Source organism: Podarcis bocagei (assembly GCF_964188305.1).
Source record: "Podarcis bocagei genome assembly, chromosome: 5".
Classification (NCBI taxonomy): Eukaryota; Metazoa; Chordata; class Lepidosauria; order Squamata; family Lacertidae; genus Podarcis; species Podarcis bocagei.
This window is the reverse complement of record NC_138129.1, coordinates 72,795,764-72,811,789: the sequence shown is the minus strand read 5'-3', so window position 1 is coordinate 72,811,789 and position 16,026 is coordinate 72,795,764. Positions and strand designations below refer to the sequence as shown.

At 46.2% G+C, this 16,026-nt stretch overlaps 2 protein-coding genes across 5 annotated transcripts in view; one reads left to right on the top strand and one right to left on the bottom strand.

Annotated features, from left to right (window-relative positions):
* Positions 1-1,752: 1,752 nt before the first annotated feature.
* On the bottom strand, positions 1,753-4,889 carry CCN1 (cellular communication network factor 1). The gene is made up of 5 exons (XM_081196901.1): positions 4,505-4,889; positions 3,926-4,142; positions 3,200-3,547; positions 2,794-2,996; positions 1,753-2,675 (listed from the first exon to the last, which is right to left on the bottom strand). Exons 1-5 carry the CDS (start codon positions 4,565-4,567, stop codon positions 2,376-2,378), a joined length of 1,131 nt encoding a protein of 376 aa, XP_081053027.1. The 5' UTR covers positions 4,568-4,889; the 3' UTR covers positions 1,753-2,375.
* A 1,632-nt stretch (positions 4,890-6,521) lies between these two features.
* Positions 6,522-16,026, top strand: part of DDAH1 (dimethylarginine dimethylaminohydrolase 1) — a 125,014-nt gene continuing 115,509 nt past the window's right edge. For 3 of the 4 annotated variants that reach the window (XM_081194097.1, XM_081194096.1, XM_081194094.1), the window contains exons 1-2: positions 7,220-7,364; positions 13,464-13,561. The gene's annotated coding sequence lies outside the window, so the exon portion shown is untranslated. Of the gene's footprint in view, positions 6,607-7,219; positions 7,365-13,463; positions 13,562-16,026 lie in introns of those variants that run through there. The other variant, XM_081194095.1, reaches the window with a different exon arrangement.

The following is a 16,026-nucleotide window of genomic DNA, read 5'->3' as shown; positions in this document are numbered from 1 at the left end:
GAGGCTGCACATGGTGCTCTTACAATCCCTTGGGAAAGTGTCTCCACCTGGCTGGATCTAAAAGCAGCCATTGAATCCCTTTTAGCAGAGTTTTCTATAACGTAGGTGCGAGGAGAAATATGAACAAGTGGGCCCTTCAGGAAAGTGTTAGTGTGGAATGCATTCCAGTCCAGCATTCCAGTCAGCCAGCCATGCCATTCTTCAGAATGTTCTCTTCTATTTCCCCTCCTACCGGACATTTTTATACAACCCTGCCCCCAACAGCTGCTTTGGGGTTTCCCCACCTTCTAGTTTGTTTGCTTTTGAATACCTGGGCTCTCTCTCTCTCTCTCTCTCTCTCTCTCTCTCTCTCTCTCTCTCTCTCTGTGTGTGTGTGTGTGTTTCAGTAAACTTCAAGGTTCACCCAAGCCTGCTACTCTACTTCCCACTTGTATGTGGGTGGTACCATTTGGCTGCATCGAGGCATCAGCACTCGTAGCTGAACATCAGAAACCGAAAGGTTTTTGAAAGCTTGAGCCAAAGAGTTTCCAAAGAATTGTAGAGTTGGAAGGGGCATGCAATGCAGGAATCTTTCACCCGGCGTGGGACTTGAACCCACAACCCTGAGATTAAGAGCCTCTTAATGCCAATTTGGCCCAATTTAAGACTAGGTATATAGCATTTGTGTGAGCTCTGCTCGCCGAATGGCCTTGCACGAGTCCCAGCCCATCAGCTCTAAGCCGCCTAACTATGAATGGAAATATAAATTAGCTTTGTTGCTGGATTGTTGAGGATTGATAAATTATGGACTGTGAAGCACTCTGAACACCAGAAAATAGGACTGATATTGTTAAGACTTTGGCTACGCACCTAGATCCACTTCCTTGGGAGGAAGCCTCATTGAACTCAGTTGAGACTTACCAGTAAATATAAGTTTGCACTTTCTGTTCGTTTTGAATAGTTCTGCTTCCTTTACTCTCTCTTCGACGTTACATTGTAGGGGGGTGGGGAGAGAAGCAGAGGCAAAAGGAGAGGCTAGTTCTTGGCCTGCTGGAAAAATACTATGAATTCCTAGCATTCTTTTCCTTTTTAACAACATGTTTACTTTTAATCACCATGTTATTTAGGATTAACACAAGTAATTGCTTCAAGCTCATTTAAGTTTGAATTTAGTGAAAGCAAACTACCTCCTGCAGACTGAAGGAAATCTTTCCCCCACAAACAAAGAAATGTATTCATCTGCAAGAAGCAGCAGCAGTAGGAATCCTTAAAAGCACTAGCAACAACCTATTTAGCTGCAGAGTGAGTTGCATTTTAGAGAAATGCCATCAATAATGAAAAAATACTTTGGCTTCACGGTGTACTTAACAATCCGTATATGATCTGATTTAGAATCCTTAAGAACTGACCTGGAACAAGCACAATGCTGTGTTTAAAGATTACAAGTACAAAGATATGTATAATTTAATCGAGCAAGAGTTACTAACTTCTTTGGTAAAATGATGGCAGAACTAAAGTAAGTCTAACAATGCAATGCTATACATGTCTATTTATAAACCGCACTGAGTTCAATGGAACTTACTCCCAGGTAATATGTGTGTATAAGACTGCAGCCTCAAAAGCCAATGCTGGACATGTTTAGTTGAAAGGAAGCCCTCTAGTGCTAATAAGTTTAGTGAGACTAACTTTTCTTAGAAATTGCTTCTCATAGCCATCTAAAATTCCATAGCATCTCCTGCTTCCCTAAATCAACACACCATATTAAAAATGAAATTAGGTAAATATTTCTTTATTAAATGATTAATTTCATAAATAAATTCTCTTAATTCATTGAATATAAAATTAAATCATTTACAACTTATTCCAGTATTAGGGATTTTTTTTCCTCCAAAAAAACAAAAAAGCTACATTTTGATAAATAAAATATTCAGCTTTAAAAAGAACCGATTTCTGTTTGTGGGTATGAAATATATAGCTGGTGCCTATAGCTGCCATAGGCGAGGACTCCAAAAGTGCCCACCATAGGAAGGAATGTAACCTCGAACAAAAGTTTGGAACAACAACTAAAGCATGATATTATGTTGAACAGTAAGAAAATGAAGGTTTTCATAACCGGAACAGACGGACAAAGTATAAACAGATCAGTTACAAACAGAAATCGGTCATCATGAAAGTGCTCCAAAATGAAGCAATAAGATTGCTCCAGTACTATGAAGCTTTAAGTATGCTCAAACTGTTGCATTAGTATCCAGTTGCACAGTGCATTTTTTGTGTGTCTCAGTGTTGCCCCCCAATGGACAAACGCACCACTTCCGTAAGAGTTCATTTCTCCACTGTTACTTTAAAAAAAAAAAAATTGGAGCAAGCCTTCCGCTCAAGCCTGCACAAATCACAACCTAGTCCCTAAATTTGTGGATGTCATTGAATAGCCGGTAATTAGGATAGGCCTCGTTTGCATGGGGGCAGTTGTAGTTGCATCTGCAAGACTGGATCATCATGACGTTCTTAGTGAAGGTCTCTCCGTCGTCGCAGCGGAAACGGATCTTGACAGTCCTGGTCTGCTGAGGCGTGCAGCACCTGCTGTCCACGCATGAGCCGCAGTACTTGGGCCGGTACTTCTTTACGCTGGAGCAACCTGCGTAAGTGAACTTGACTGGCGCTTGGGACTTCTTGGTCTTTGTGCATTTCTTCCCCTTCTGGAAGGAAGAGATCAATAGCGTAAGTTAGGTTGCAATTCCAGCCAAAAGGCTCCCTCCACCCAAAAACAACCTGGGAATTGTTGTGGGACGGTAAAGGGGCCTGTGTTGTTTTTACCTTTAAGGAGTCGTAGCTCGGTTGTCCGCAGGGTCTCACTTCACATATCCTGGTCTCTTTGACTAGTCTGCAGTCGGGATTATCGTTGGTGACTCGGGTGGAGACGCCCATCCCACAGGTCTTTGAGCACTGGGACCACGAGGTTGTCTGCACAATGCACTTCGGGTTCTCAAAGAAGTGAGTGCGTGGCTCAGATTCAAAGACTAAAAAAATAAAAAGGAGGGGGAGAGAGAAAAGAACAGTATAAATTTCTCATTCTTACGAGCTCTTTGTTTCTCTTCTCATCAACATGCATAGCAAAACACTGTAGACAGATAATCCCCCACGCTAAAGAATTTCCAGTGGTAATCCCCCCTCCCCCTCCCTGGCAGAAGAACAACATGACCCTGGTCATCTTAACACTCACCGGGTAACATTTTCAGCCCTCCTTTCACGATGGCTATGAGCTCATTGTTCCTGGTTAGCTCTCCTTCGGAAGCATCCCGACCAAACTCTTTGTCCATGAAACCTTGCAGGTCATCCAGGTTATCTTTGGAGTCATCACAGACCCATTCCTCGCAGCACTGGCCAGGGACTTTCACTAGCCTTGGGTTAGGGCAGCCCAAGTTAGGAAGGGAGAGTTCTTGGGGGCACAGCGGGATACAGCCAACCGCTCCATCGATGCATGTGCACTGGTGCTTGCAGTTGGGCTGGAAACTTTCTCCGTTCTGGTAGATTTTGGAGTTGTACTCACAGGGTCTCCCTTCTGATTGTGCTGCAAAGATTAGGAAAGAGGAGAGAGAGTTGTAAATGGGGGCTCAGTCTGCTGAAGCAGGGTGTGTGTTTCTCTCCCCCCCCTTTTCTTTCTGCTCTGTTAAATTCGATTTATGGTAAAGTTCCCTGCAATCCCCAAGAGCTCTAGGCTAGAACAATAAGTTAGTCAGGAATCACTTTTCCTTATGCGCTGTTAGTGCAGCCCAGACATAGTGAATTGCATTCCAGACTGTTGAAGTCATATGCCCTTTTGCCAATCTACCAACAACAAAGCATAACCATACATGGACTGAAAATTACTAAACTTCACCGCTACAAGGACTGGTTGGTAATATATATATATATATTTCAAAGGGAGCCAAAGCCACAAGCTTTTTACCTCTGCAGATCCCCTTCGGAGCTGTGGAGCTGGCGCCGAAATTGCATTCCAGTCCCTTGGTGTGATCGCAAGGCTGCGTCTTGCTGCAGTCCTCGTTGAGCTGTTTAGCACAGACTTTACAACATCCACAGCCGTCCAGAACCAGACCGACTCCCGGGGCACATCTTGGGACCTCCAGGGGGCATTGGCAAGCAGCTGGGCAAGAAGAAGAAAGCACCTGGGGAGGAGAAACGGATAAAAAGTTTGGTGAGACACAAACAGGTACAACTAAGCAAAGCAGGAAACATTCGGCCTCCCTGCCATAAATGCAGACCAAAAACACAGGCACGTCACCTTTGATCATTGCCACTTCAGAGCTCAAGTTCCTTATATTTCTATGAACTGGCAAGAATACATTGGCTTCTCTCACAACAGGCGTGCCGGCTGCCTCTGCCTTCTCCCAACTTAAGTATATGCCTCCCCAAAGCCACACTATATCTTATTTTTTTAAAAAAACAACAAACCAAAAACCTTTCTGCCCGCAGCAGACCAGAGAAGGCAAGAATCCACAGCAAATGAGAAAGAAACGTCCACACCTACCCTGTTTACTAACTGAAGGAGTGCAAAAGCCAGGACGAAACAGCTGGTTCTCTGAGAGTTCATCTTCGGTTCCCTTTTTTAAGGCGAAGGATTTCTGGTCTCTTTTCTCCCTTTTTCAGCCAGAAGCAAACTTGGACAAAGAGAGAGAGAGAGGACCTAAACAATTTCTCGGTGTTTGTCTGAGCGAAGTGGCGGTGACTTTTTTTTTGTTTTGTTTTAAAGAGAGAGTCGCGAGTCCTGGAAAGCCTCGGGGGCTCGCCTTGCTTCTCTTGCGGGGAAGGCGGAGAGGAGGACCCGGCTGCTTTCTCTTGGCTCTCGCTGCTTGTGGCGCCGCGCACTTTCCCGGGGATCCCTTTGCCGTCTGAGGAGGCTCCGAGAGGGAGCAGCCTTATATAGTGTGCAGGCGCCGCGTGCTGCAGCTGCACTGACGTTGAGCGTTCCAGAATTCTAAAGCACCAGGAATTGTAAGGCATCTCAGGAATGTTTCCTTGGCGCGGTTTGCATCCAAGCTCCGCCCTGTCTAAGCTGCACTTTTTCCCCCTCGCCGTCTCACAAGCAAGAAAACAGGTTCTCCCTCCCCTCCCCTTTCCAACGCTTTTAAACAATCGCGGAGTTATAGATTGTAATATCGCAACACGCACGCCTCTCTTTTTTGGGGGTGGGGGGGGTGGGTGGTAGAAAATATTTTGCTTGGCTATAAAGATTTCTTCTCTTTGCCACCCTCCCCCCCCCCCGAAACTTTCCCCATTTGCAGCCTAGGAAACAAGCGCGTTAGACATATTGTCCCGGTGTGTTTGCTAAATAGCTTATATGCTATTGAAGATTAAAGGGGAGGGGGTTGAGGGGGAGAGGGAAGAGGCATGCAAATTTCTTAAGACATTCGGATTTGATCCAATAGTGGGATGAAAAGGTGTATCCCTTAACTAAGACCCAGATTGCGTCGTTTAAATTTTTATTTTTATTTTTTAATGGGGCATGGGCAAAAGAAATTACTCCCCGTTGTTTGGACCGGTTCCAGGGAGCGGGGGGGGGGTCCTCTTGTGCCCTTAAGTTTTTAGGTTATGGATTATTATTTTTACCTTCGGTTACCTTGATCTCGGAAGCTCCGTTTCCGCTATTTGAGGTCATATCAAGCAGAACGTCGTCTCCAGCAGCTCCCTCGCCCTGCAGCTATTAATTAACTTTTCTGGGTTTAATTGGCACATTTCGATGGCTCGAAAAGCAGCTAGCCAGACCTCCACGCTGCAAATGTTTCCAGCTTTTCAGGGAAAAGGTTCGGCTTTTCTTATCTCTCTCTCTACCTTTTAAGCCGATAATCTTTAAACTTGGGATGTTGCTGCAAGAATTTCGGGACGCTGAGAGTAAACACACACACACACACACACACACACACACACACACACACACACACACAACCTTTTTAAAGGTTCCTTTTATGATTCTTGATTCTTGGTCCGTCTTGAAGGGGGCTGTGTGTGTGTGTGTGTGTGTGTGTGTGTGTGTGTGTGTGTGTGTGTGAAATCTGCTTCAATAAAAGCAAAATTGAAAGTGGTTCCTATGGAACAATGAACTCTCCGTGACCTTCCCCTCTAGCGTGGAATGATAAGCAATTAGAATAAAACAGCGCCTACCCTACATGTCCCGGCTTAGCAGTATTCAAATGATGTTTTTGTTTTTTGTTTTTTTACTATAATGTGGAGAATGTTTTGAAAGCTATACAGATGATAAACCATATATTGCAATACACCTACGGCGTTCTGTTCAAAATACGTAAAAAAATAAATAAATCCGAAAGTTCCTTCTTGGCTCTTTAATTACGTGAAAGGCAAACACTTTGGTGAACGTGGGCTCGCATAATAAGTCATTTAAAAGCGATGGCGGGCCTTCAGAACACGCCTTCCCTTGCAAGCCTGTTGTTTATGGGTTTTGGGGGTTTGTTTGTTTGCTTATAGTATTTTCCTCTTCGGTTAAGTTTCTTTCCTAATGCATCTTCTCTGGTTTTAGGATTTGGGGGTTTTTTATTATTATCGTGGAGGGCACGACGACGACACAGAGGTGTTCCTAGCTTCTGTTGTGGCGTCTTTCAACCCTCCTTCATCGCCGTAAGTATTTCCAGATGGCGATTCAGACACCAGACGTAACAATATTTCCATATTTGGTCGAGCAGTAGTCCGCATTTTCCACATTTTTCTGCACTGTTACCCAACCACAAAGCATTCTTGACAGCTTCAGATGTTGTTAAATATAGACTTCACTTTTGTTCCCAGGGCAGGAAATTCTTCGGAATTCTTGGTGGGGTGTTTTTCTTCTCCTCTCTACACCCCCCCCTTTTCTCTCGCCCCCCCCCCCATCCTTCACGCAATCTACCTATTATGGTTTAGGAGGAATTGCATTGTGGCTTTGCTGGCCTGTGACAAATACATAACTTAGAAGAAATATCCCTTGCTGGATATCTTATTCCCCTGGGGAGGGGAGAGGGGGGGTTGTTGCTGCGCTTAACTTTTAATAAAGCAACTATCGATTCCGTCCGCGCCGTCTGATTTCCAACCACAGAAACGTGCTGCTCCCAAGCAGAGAGACCATGTAGCAGTGGGGGGCGGGGGGTAGGGGGGGAAGAGAGAGGTTGTTGGAGGCGATGCGAAGGGGGGAAAGCAATGTGATCGACCTGGCCGCCTCCCATGGCCATACGGGTTGTGTCTTATATGCGCTATTCGACGCACAGAGGGTGGCCCGTGGCGGGGAGGGGAGCGGACCCCTCGCCAGCCCCGCTGCTGCTTTGGAGCAGGGCAAACCCAGACGGCTCGTCGCCGGGTCCGCACACAGGGAGGCGTTTCAGATGGGCTGGGAGCGTGTTTCCAGGGTAAGTTGTTGCTGCTCCTGGGTCCTAATTGGAGGGGGGTGGGGTGGGGTGCGAGTGTGAGTCTAAGTGAGAAGTTGGGGGCAATGTTCGAGGAATAATAAGCAGCTTTGTTAAATCCTGCAGGGAACTTCAGAAATGACAGAGTGGCTGTTGTTGTCAGGTGTTTTTTTTTCAAGGGAAAAGGGGTTGGGTGTCTCTGCAGCCAGGGAGGTAGAACCAATATAATGGAGCCCTGTGTCCTCTGAGGGGGGGGGGGGCGGGCGGGTTGAAGCACCAGCTTGCAGAAACAGTTTCCACGCACATATACGGTTTCCCTGTCTCTCCCCTTCGACTAAAGGACTACACAGGTAGCTCAGTTGGTACAGCATGAGGCTCTTAATCTCAAGGCCGTGGGTTCGAGCCTCACATTGCAGGGGGGGTTGGACTCTCGGTGGTCCTCATCGTCCCTTCCGGCTCTTTCAAATATGGGAGTATTTTCTGACTAGCTCTAGACACCTCCCCCCCCTCAAAAAAAGGAGGAGGAATAAACACGGGGTTGGGGTAGTATAAAAGACCTGTCTTTTTGTGCATCCTTCAGGAGCGAATTCTCTATCCCTCTATCCCCACCCCATCAGAAGACAATATGAGGGAACCATCTGTCTAAAAAGGAATTGAGTCCAGGGTTAACGACGATTGCGTTCCCCAGTGACTGTTCACCGGAAAGGGAGAAAACTTGTTTCAGTAGCTCAAAAACCCACGCCTGTCGTAACCGATGGGAGGGGTGCGTGGGGGTCGGAGAGGAGCCGAGGTGTGTAGTGGCGCCGCCTCCCATTTGCTCCTCGTCGGATGTCAGGCAGAAAGTGCTGAGTGGGGCAGCCAGGGAAGCTGCCTCGTCACTGTTCGGGAGAGTGGGGTTTCCCCCCACCCCACCCCTCTCTCTCTTTGCCCTCTGCAGCCGGGGTGGTGGGATCGGATCCCTTCCCTTGCTGCCTGGCCTTTGCTTTGGGAAACCGACGTAGCAGAGGTGGGGGCTAGGGGTGGATGGAGAGAGAGAGGAGATAATTGCCAAAGTGATTTCCGGCGCGAGCTAAACAAACTCCCGAGGTTTCCAACCCCGATCCATATTTGGTGAAAGTCTTGAGGAGTGTCGTCATCCGCTAGCCACCCCCCACCCCGCAGGAGGAGGACGATGATGTAGCTAAAAGGGTAGGCGTAAGGCGCGTCGGGCTCTCCTTTTAGCAAGGCGAGCTCATTTGGGGTCGCTGACCCTGCAGCGTTCCAGAGATCCGGATCACTCGGGAATCTCTGGGCACGTGTTCCGAGCCTTTCCTAGAGAGGGGTTTTTCCTCCCTTCCTCGCCCTCGAAGATCCTCCCCGCGTGCGCTCTGCCTCGCTTTGCTAAGCCAACAGCAAACCGGGTTAAGGACTTGGTACCCCGGGGCCCTTCCTACAGGGGACATAGGAACCAACTCCTAGAGGAGGAGGTCCTTTTGCCTCACTCACCCCACCCAATAAAATATTCGAAGGGTGGGACAAAGTTAATAGTAGGCACTGTGTGTGTGTGTGATCAATTAATGTGGAGGATGGATTACCTGATGCCTCCCCCCCCCCCGAATATTTTATTCAAGTTGGCATCCTTGGCAGGGGATGCTTGCGGTGGGAGGGGGGGAGAGGGAGAGATGAGCCATGCAGGCATCTTTGGCTGGATTTGGCAGTCCTTACTGGCCAGAGGTGGGTGGCTAGGAGTGTGGTAGTTTAACTTCCTTTCTTAAGGTTAACTTAAAAGGCATAGATTCTAAAATTGCCAGACTGGCTTCACATGCGACCAAGAGGAGGCGCATGGGAGCATCGCTATAGATGTCACTGGCCAAGCGGTGGCCAACCTGAGAGGGGCATCTGGGGAAGCCTTGCAATATTACGGAGGGTGCTAAGGCCTGTTTCCAGGGCCGTACACAACCGCAGAGAATCCGAGAGTAGGCCCCAGTATTTTCTCTGTGGCACTTTGGTGCACCTCTCTTAGATCATTTGGTTGCCAGCACAATCTATTTGTTGGCTCTGTTCAATCCATAGAGCAGCACTTTCCAAGCCTTTTACTGAAGTCTGGCCTGAGACTCTTACCTGCACATCCTATTCATTTGCTTAGGAACTGGGAAGCTGCGTTCCCGGAAGCTGGCGCAGTCCTATATGCGCAGTGGCACATGGGTCCTTTCGCCCACATCTGCTAGCCTGGCGCTCTACCCTCAAGGTTTCCTTCGATGCTCTTTTGCCACGTCTGCACAATCCATTTTCCCCGGAGTATCCTGGGAACTGTGGGTTGTTGTGGGTGCTTGGAATTGTAGCGCTGTTAACTCGTTTCATATTGTCTCCTGTGAGCATCTGTTGCAACACTGTGTCAAGGTCACTGTAACTGCAGAAATGACAGTTTCTGCACCAGGTGCACCAAGGTATAGACCCTCTAGTGCTGTGAAAATATGTCCCTAGGTCCTGATTGGCTACAGGAAATACAGGCCTTTTTGTAATAAAAGATGGTACCTGGCTTTGGTTTGAAGGCCCCCAGTTGCAAAACCCACATGTGCCTGGATACAGCTTGTCGGTTCAGTAGCTAATCTTAATGATTAGTTAGTATTAGGGTGGGAGCAATCTAGTTCTGTTATTTTCTATTCTGTACCTGACTTCCCAAATTTAACTCTACACTGCTGGCCTTTTTTCAATTGCCCTTTCTTGGTCCTGGGTTTATAACCTTCTTAATGAAGCATTGCATTTTCGCTGCTGTGGCTTCTTGGCGTAAACTTGGCTCTGAATCTGGATGCTTGGCTCCAGGCGACTGGATAAAGTGTGTGGGCTTGCAGCTCAGAAGACAATGAATGGGACTGTTTGGCTCCTGTTTTTGTGAATCCCAAGGATGTCAAGATAACAGCCTGAGTTTCCCCTGGCTCAGCTTGCAGAGCTACAGGTTTGATGGCCATATTACCTGGCAGGGTTGGTTTTCACCCTAGTCAATGATCATTCAAGCATCCCTTACACCAAAGGAACTCCTGGGAGCTCCAGGTCTAAGGGCACCCTTCCAGGAGAATCCTTTACATGGCAGCAGGATGGGATGAGAGCGAAAGGAAAGACAAGATAAAACTGATAAAGCTCACCTTACCAAAACTATTCCCACATATTTTCTTCCCCTAAGAGAGCTCATAACTTCTTTCCCTCTTGGTTTGCCCCCTGGCTCTATCCCAGTAAATGTGATATCAAACCCACACACTTCACACGGTCCCATTGGGAGCCTCTAAAGCAGGGGCGAATTCGTGCCATTTTACAGTCCTGAGCTGAATTTTAAGGAGTTGAATCCCGCAGCTACGTGAATGACTTTTGAATTCAGATTTCCCTGTGAGCATTTCTCAGATGCTTTTCTGTTGCAGTCTTTTCTGCAGTCTGTACCTTAGAGAATGAATCTGCTTGTCTCTAGACACACATTAGGATAGCATATATGTATATATATATATATATTTTCCTTCAAGATTGCTGATTGCCGTTATGTCATTAAGGGGGTTTGTCCCACAGAGGGAAAGAGTGTAAAAGAAGACTGGAATGATTCTGTTTGTTTCTAAATGAAAGCCGTACAATTCCTCCCAGACAGGAGGCAATGTTGAACACAATCAATTGCATTCTGTTTTGATCTGAACATTTCTGCCCGAGGAAAAGCCTTGCATTCGTGTATTGTAAGCATATGCCAGGGCTTCTATAGCAGTGGTTCCTGAGGCGATTTAGCTGCAACTACAGGTGCTGCCACAGGTCATGCATGGTGAATTCAAGACCAGCCCTTCAATATTATCCTTGATCAATGGAGCAAATACTGCTTCACTGAATTGTGAGAGGGGCAGGATCTGCAATTGTAGGAACCAATCAGTTGGAGGGGTGGCTTTTCTTCTCTTCCACATCCCGGGCCTTGTTATCCTGAGGCAGTGGGCGATCTCCATCAACGTTTCTTCTTCCTCAATCCTTCTCCCATCTATTCCTACATTTATCTCCCATGAGCCCAGTCACTTCTTGCCTCTTTGCTTCTTCTCCTCCATCCCATAGTATAGGGATGACTAACCTGTGGCCCTCCAGATCCTGCCAGACCAGAGTTCGCCACCCTTGGGCCTCCAGCTGTTTTTGGACTACAACTCCCATCATCCCTAGCTAGCAGGACCAGTGGTCAGGGATGATGGGAACTGTAATCCAAAAACAGCTGGAGACACAAGTTTGGGAAACCCTGTGCTAGACTCCCATCAGCCCCAGTCAGCATACCAGTGATGGGAGTTGCAATCTACTACCATTTGAAGATCCACAGACTAACTGTACTCTTCTTGGGAACAGACTTTAAATAGATTTCAGAAGTTCAACACAGAACATCTTTGCGCCTGTAGCATGAAGGTGACTTTGCCCCTCCACACAAACCCCTCTTCCCCAAATAATAATTCACAATTCTCGTCATGGAAGGAAATCCTAATGTTTGGCTTGCTAGCACCAGTTGCATGCCAGCCTTATGATGCTTTGGCTGGAGGCGGAAACCGGAATTCCAGCCAGTCTTCTTGGTCAGCCAGGGCTCAGGAGGCAGTGTTGTGTGCTGTGGGTTTCTGCTGTGCTGCACTGACTTCCTGGAGTAGCTTGCAAAGACATGACAACATCAGCAGCAGGAGCTGACCACAGCATAAACACAGCATTATGGCACGTGGACTTCAGAAACTATCAGATAAAGTTGCCCCTTCCTTGACATGCCAGGAATTGAAGCTTGAACTTCTAGTACAGGCTACAATGGGAGAGAGCAGAACTTGACCCTATTGTGTCCTACTGGGTGGTCTGAGTTTCCTGTGTTCATATAGGGACAGTAACTCAACCAAGGAGCATCTATTGGGGCCAAGGTTTCATTTTGCATGAATGCCCTGAAAATATATATTGAGAATGGAGATGGATGGCAGACATGTCGAAAGGCTGCTGTCTAAATGTTCTCTTAGGAAAGCTTTTGCTCAATGGAAACACCTTTTGTGGTGTTCTTTAACGTTTCCAGATTCGAGTTTCTCCTTCCTATGTCTTTCATTCTTCTCCTTTTCTCGACTTTGGGTTTCTTCCCTCAGCCCTACACTTTTCTGCATTTAATGTTTGCGCTTACCTTTGAATGGGCCTCTCCTGCTGCCTTTGCCAGACCACTGGTTCCTGCAGCCCTAAATCATCCCTTCAGTAGTAAATGTCTTGGTTCCGTGACTCACAAGGGAGGTGAAAAGCTGGGGAGGGGGCCAGCTAAACATGGGAATGCATAGAGAAGACAGCGGAACTGAAGTATGACCTCAGTGTTTAATGTTCAAGTGGTTTCAGGTTTTTGCTTCCTTGGCTTGCACAAAGTTAACGCAGTATTCTTCAGGAACAAATAGACAAGTCTACATTCCTTGTGCTACATCTGTATAAACAAGGCCTGCTAAGAACAGGTTCTGGGTGCTTTTTCAGTCCCTGGGAATAAAGATGTTCTTTCATTCCTGTGCTTCTCCTTTCTTCTTCTGCTGTATCTTTGCAGATCTCATGGTTCATCTTACCTACAGAGCCTTCTGGAACTTCCTGTCTCATTTGCTTATTTTTCTTCAGGGAATTAAAGAGGGGGTGTGTGGAAATCTAACAGTTACCCTGGCGTTATTCAGAATTGGGGGTTCAGGACTGAAGGTGGATGTTGAAAAATGTTTCGTTTCAAATCGAAGAGGTGCAGGGGCTTGAGCAGGAAAAGCTATGTTGCTTTTCCCAGAAGAAGCCCCAACCCCTAATGTGGTTGTGGTTACTTAGTGGTGAGGAAAAGGTCCTTGGTACATGCTCAACAATGCTCACTTTTTATTGTAACCAGTGCGGATGGTGCTGGCATTTCAAACCACTTCAGAGGCTAAGCCAAGCCCTAATCAGCCCTGAACCATATATTGGATGTGAAGAAAATATGTACTAAATCGTGCAACTTTTTTCCAATAATGTGGAATCCAAATAAAAATAAACGCAGATTTCTAAGAGCCAGAACAGACAAAACATTTTCATGTGGTGGTGAAAACATTTATGTGTGGCAGTGAAAAAAAAACCCTCATGAAATCTTTATGCTGTTTTTCATCTGAACAGGAGAAGTCTATTGTGACTGACCTGTGAACTTTTAATAACCCGTAAAATGACTGGACAACGAGGGACATTGGAGGGACAATTGCAAGCTAAACCAGAAGGTGAGACTACTCAGCTTTTTGAAAGGTTATTGACTTCCTTATCACAAGTTCTGGCATGGGAATTTCTGTCTGATGTGTGTTTCTGTGTTCTGAAACTCTTCTGAAATCAGATAGAAGGAGCATAGCTGGGCGATGATGATGAGATCACTGAGCAATTACATTTGATATGAGCATTTTTTTGCTACATAGCGTGCCAATCTTAATTGAAACACCTACCCTGTTCTTATACACATTTACTCATTAATGAAAGTAGCATTCTGCTCCTAGCTGTTACTAAGAATATACACACCAAGTTTCAACTTTCTTGAGTGCCTAGAAGCGTCTTAGCTATTTGGGGAGAACAGTTTTATCCCTCATTTCCAGGAAGACTCTTGCAGTTGTCTCCCTTTTGGACTTTTTGAGTAATCTGCATGTTTTGGGCAACCCGAGCGCCAAATATTCAGCTTCTTTGTTGTCAAGAAGTTCCTTAACCATTTGGGGTGAACTTTTGAGCTCCCTGCTTTGACAGAATAGTGTTTTTAGCTTTGGATTACATATATTCCAAGTTTCAGAGCTCTAGGCCCTTGGCAACTTTTCTAACAATTTGGATATCCCCGTCAGTCGGACACAAGCGTGCAAGACTCAAATCACCAGAACCAGTTGAGACGAAATCAAGAGACCAAATAAATGCAAAGGAAACACAAAACGAGTTCTGCTATAACTTCTAAATTTTAGTTACAGCCTCAGTATGACCTAGTTTCAATTTAGCTCCAATGTGCAAGTAACATGCTACCTTGGGATGTGGCTTTGTGCATTACGCAGAGGGTTTGAAAGGAAGCGGGAGCACTCTTAGTCTTCTGCACTTCAGGTTGATGTGCGAAGAAGTGACTCAGGCTTCTTCCCTGCAAAAAGATGTGTGATCTGTCTGTGGCAGATGTTCAAGTTCCCCTTTCATTAAAGACATTGGGAACATGAAAAGCAAAAGGTTGATTCATGCTTTCATCTCCCCCATACTTGCCACAGGCAAAGCTTCTATATGCAGAAAGATATGCCAGGGCTGATGATGGTTGGTGTGTGTGGAGAGATAGTCTAGTGCATTTGTGAGCAGCAGCCAAGGATGTAGAGGGAAATAATGGCTGAGTCCATGCATGGTGTTAATGACGTAATTGTTTCACATGGTTATTTGCAGAAGGAAGCAGCATATGGAATATGTGGTCCTTTCCCTTTATTATTATGCATTATTTTATCTAGGGTACTAAAATAAATCCCGCAGCAGAAACAATATCACAGCATATGTTGAGGACTATAATCATGAACACAATAAACAACGAACCAATTCTAAAACAAAGAGCAAACAGTAAATATCGATCAAATCACAGATCAGTTCAGTGAGCTTGCAATATACGTAACTTTGTGTTATACTTTTGTTACGCCCACTAGGCTGCAGGGGCCAGGAAACAAACTGGCTGTCCTCTTTGTGGCTTGGTAAGCAGTCGGTAAAGACTGCAACATGTATAGTAGCAGAGGAGGCACTGAAGATTGGGGGGCTGGCAGAGCACATATGGTGTGTGATGTCACGCATGTGAGAGCAACTTCATGCACGTGACATCATGTGGCAGCTTCAGGAACAGCTGGGGCCTCCTTTCACATCAGGAGGAGGAGGAGGAGCTGGCCACGGAAGCCGTGCCATGCTTGGCTCCACACTTGGCCTCCTCTCCCCCCCCCCCGATCATTCGGGGTATTGGAGGACGTGCACCCCCCAAATATTTTTTGGGAGAGGAACATAGCTGAGCCCCCACGAGGTTGTGCCCCTGTATAGTCCCTGCATGTTCCTGTAATGCGCGTTTCTGTTATGCTTTTACCTGTGACAGAAGGTGTTCTTGTGATAGTTGCCTTCTCATGATCATTGAACCCTTTTGCACCAAACTATCTCCTACAATCTCACCAAATCCCTCTGTCGTGTTTTATGCCAAAGTCAATCATGTTTGCTCGAGAATGACTCAGTGGCTTGGATCTGAGCTTGTCTTTGGTTTGTTAATGCAAGGCAACATCCCAGTTTCCACTCATTGCCTCCTCCCAGAGCCACTACCTGTGCCACATTGTTCCAGAGGGCCTCCCAACTCCTTAGAAATGGCTCTTTAGGAGGTGCAGCGAGAAGGAGAGGGTAGGAAAGTGCCCGTGTGCCATCAGATGCATTGCAAGACTACCAATTCCATGATGCAGTCTGATGTTGGGGAAAATATGCATGATTGCGAGTGATTCAAAACCATTAATACATGCAGCCATGAGCCTAAATAGTATCTTGGTCCTAAATTGCTTTGAACAAAGGTGAAATGCCAGGAGAGTGCACATTGAATTTTAATTTGACTTTCTGCAAAAAGTCACTGTTGGGGCTTGGATAATGGAAGTGGAAGCACACTTTTCTTCTCTACATTTTGCACATAACTTCCGCAAACCTGTTAACAGATTTTGCTTGCAGTCGGGAT

Bases quoted from the DNA above. Each gene is read 5' to 3' on its own strand.
- CCN1 (XM_081196901.1), bottom strand. From the start codon at position 4,567: ATGAACTCTCAGAGAACCAGCTGTTTCGTCCTGGCTTTTGCACTCCTT. The intron at 3,548-3,925 runs GTAAAAAGCTTG...TAATCTTTGCAG, and splicing joins TCCGAAGGGGATCTGCAGAG to CACAATCAGAAGGGAGACCC. The intron at 2,676-2,793 runs GTAAAAACAACA...TCTTCCTTCCAG, and splicing joins CGAGCTACGACTCCTTAAAG to AAGGGGAAGAAATGCACAAA.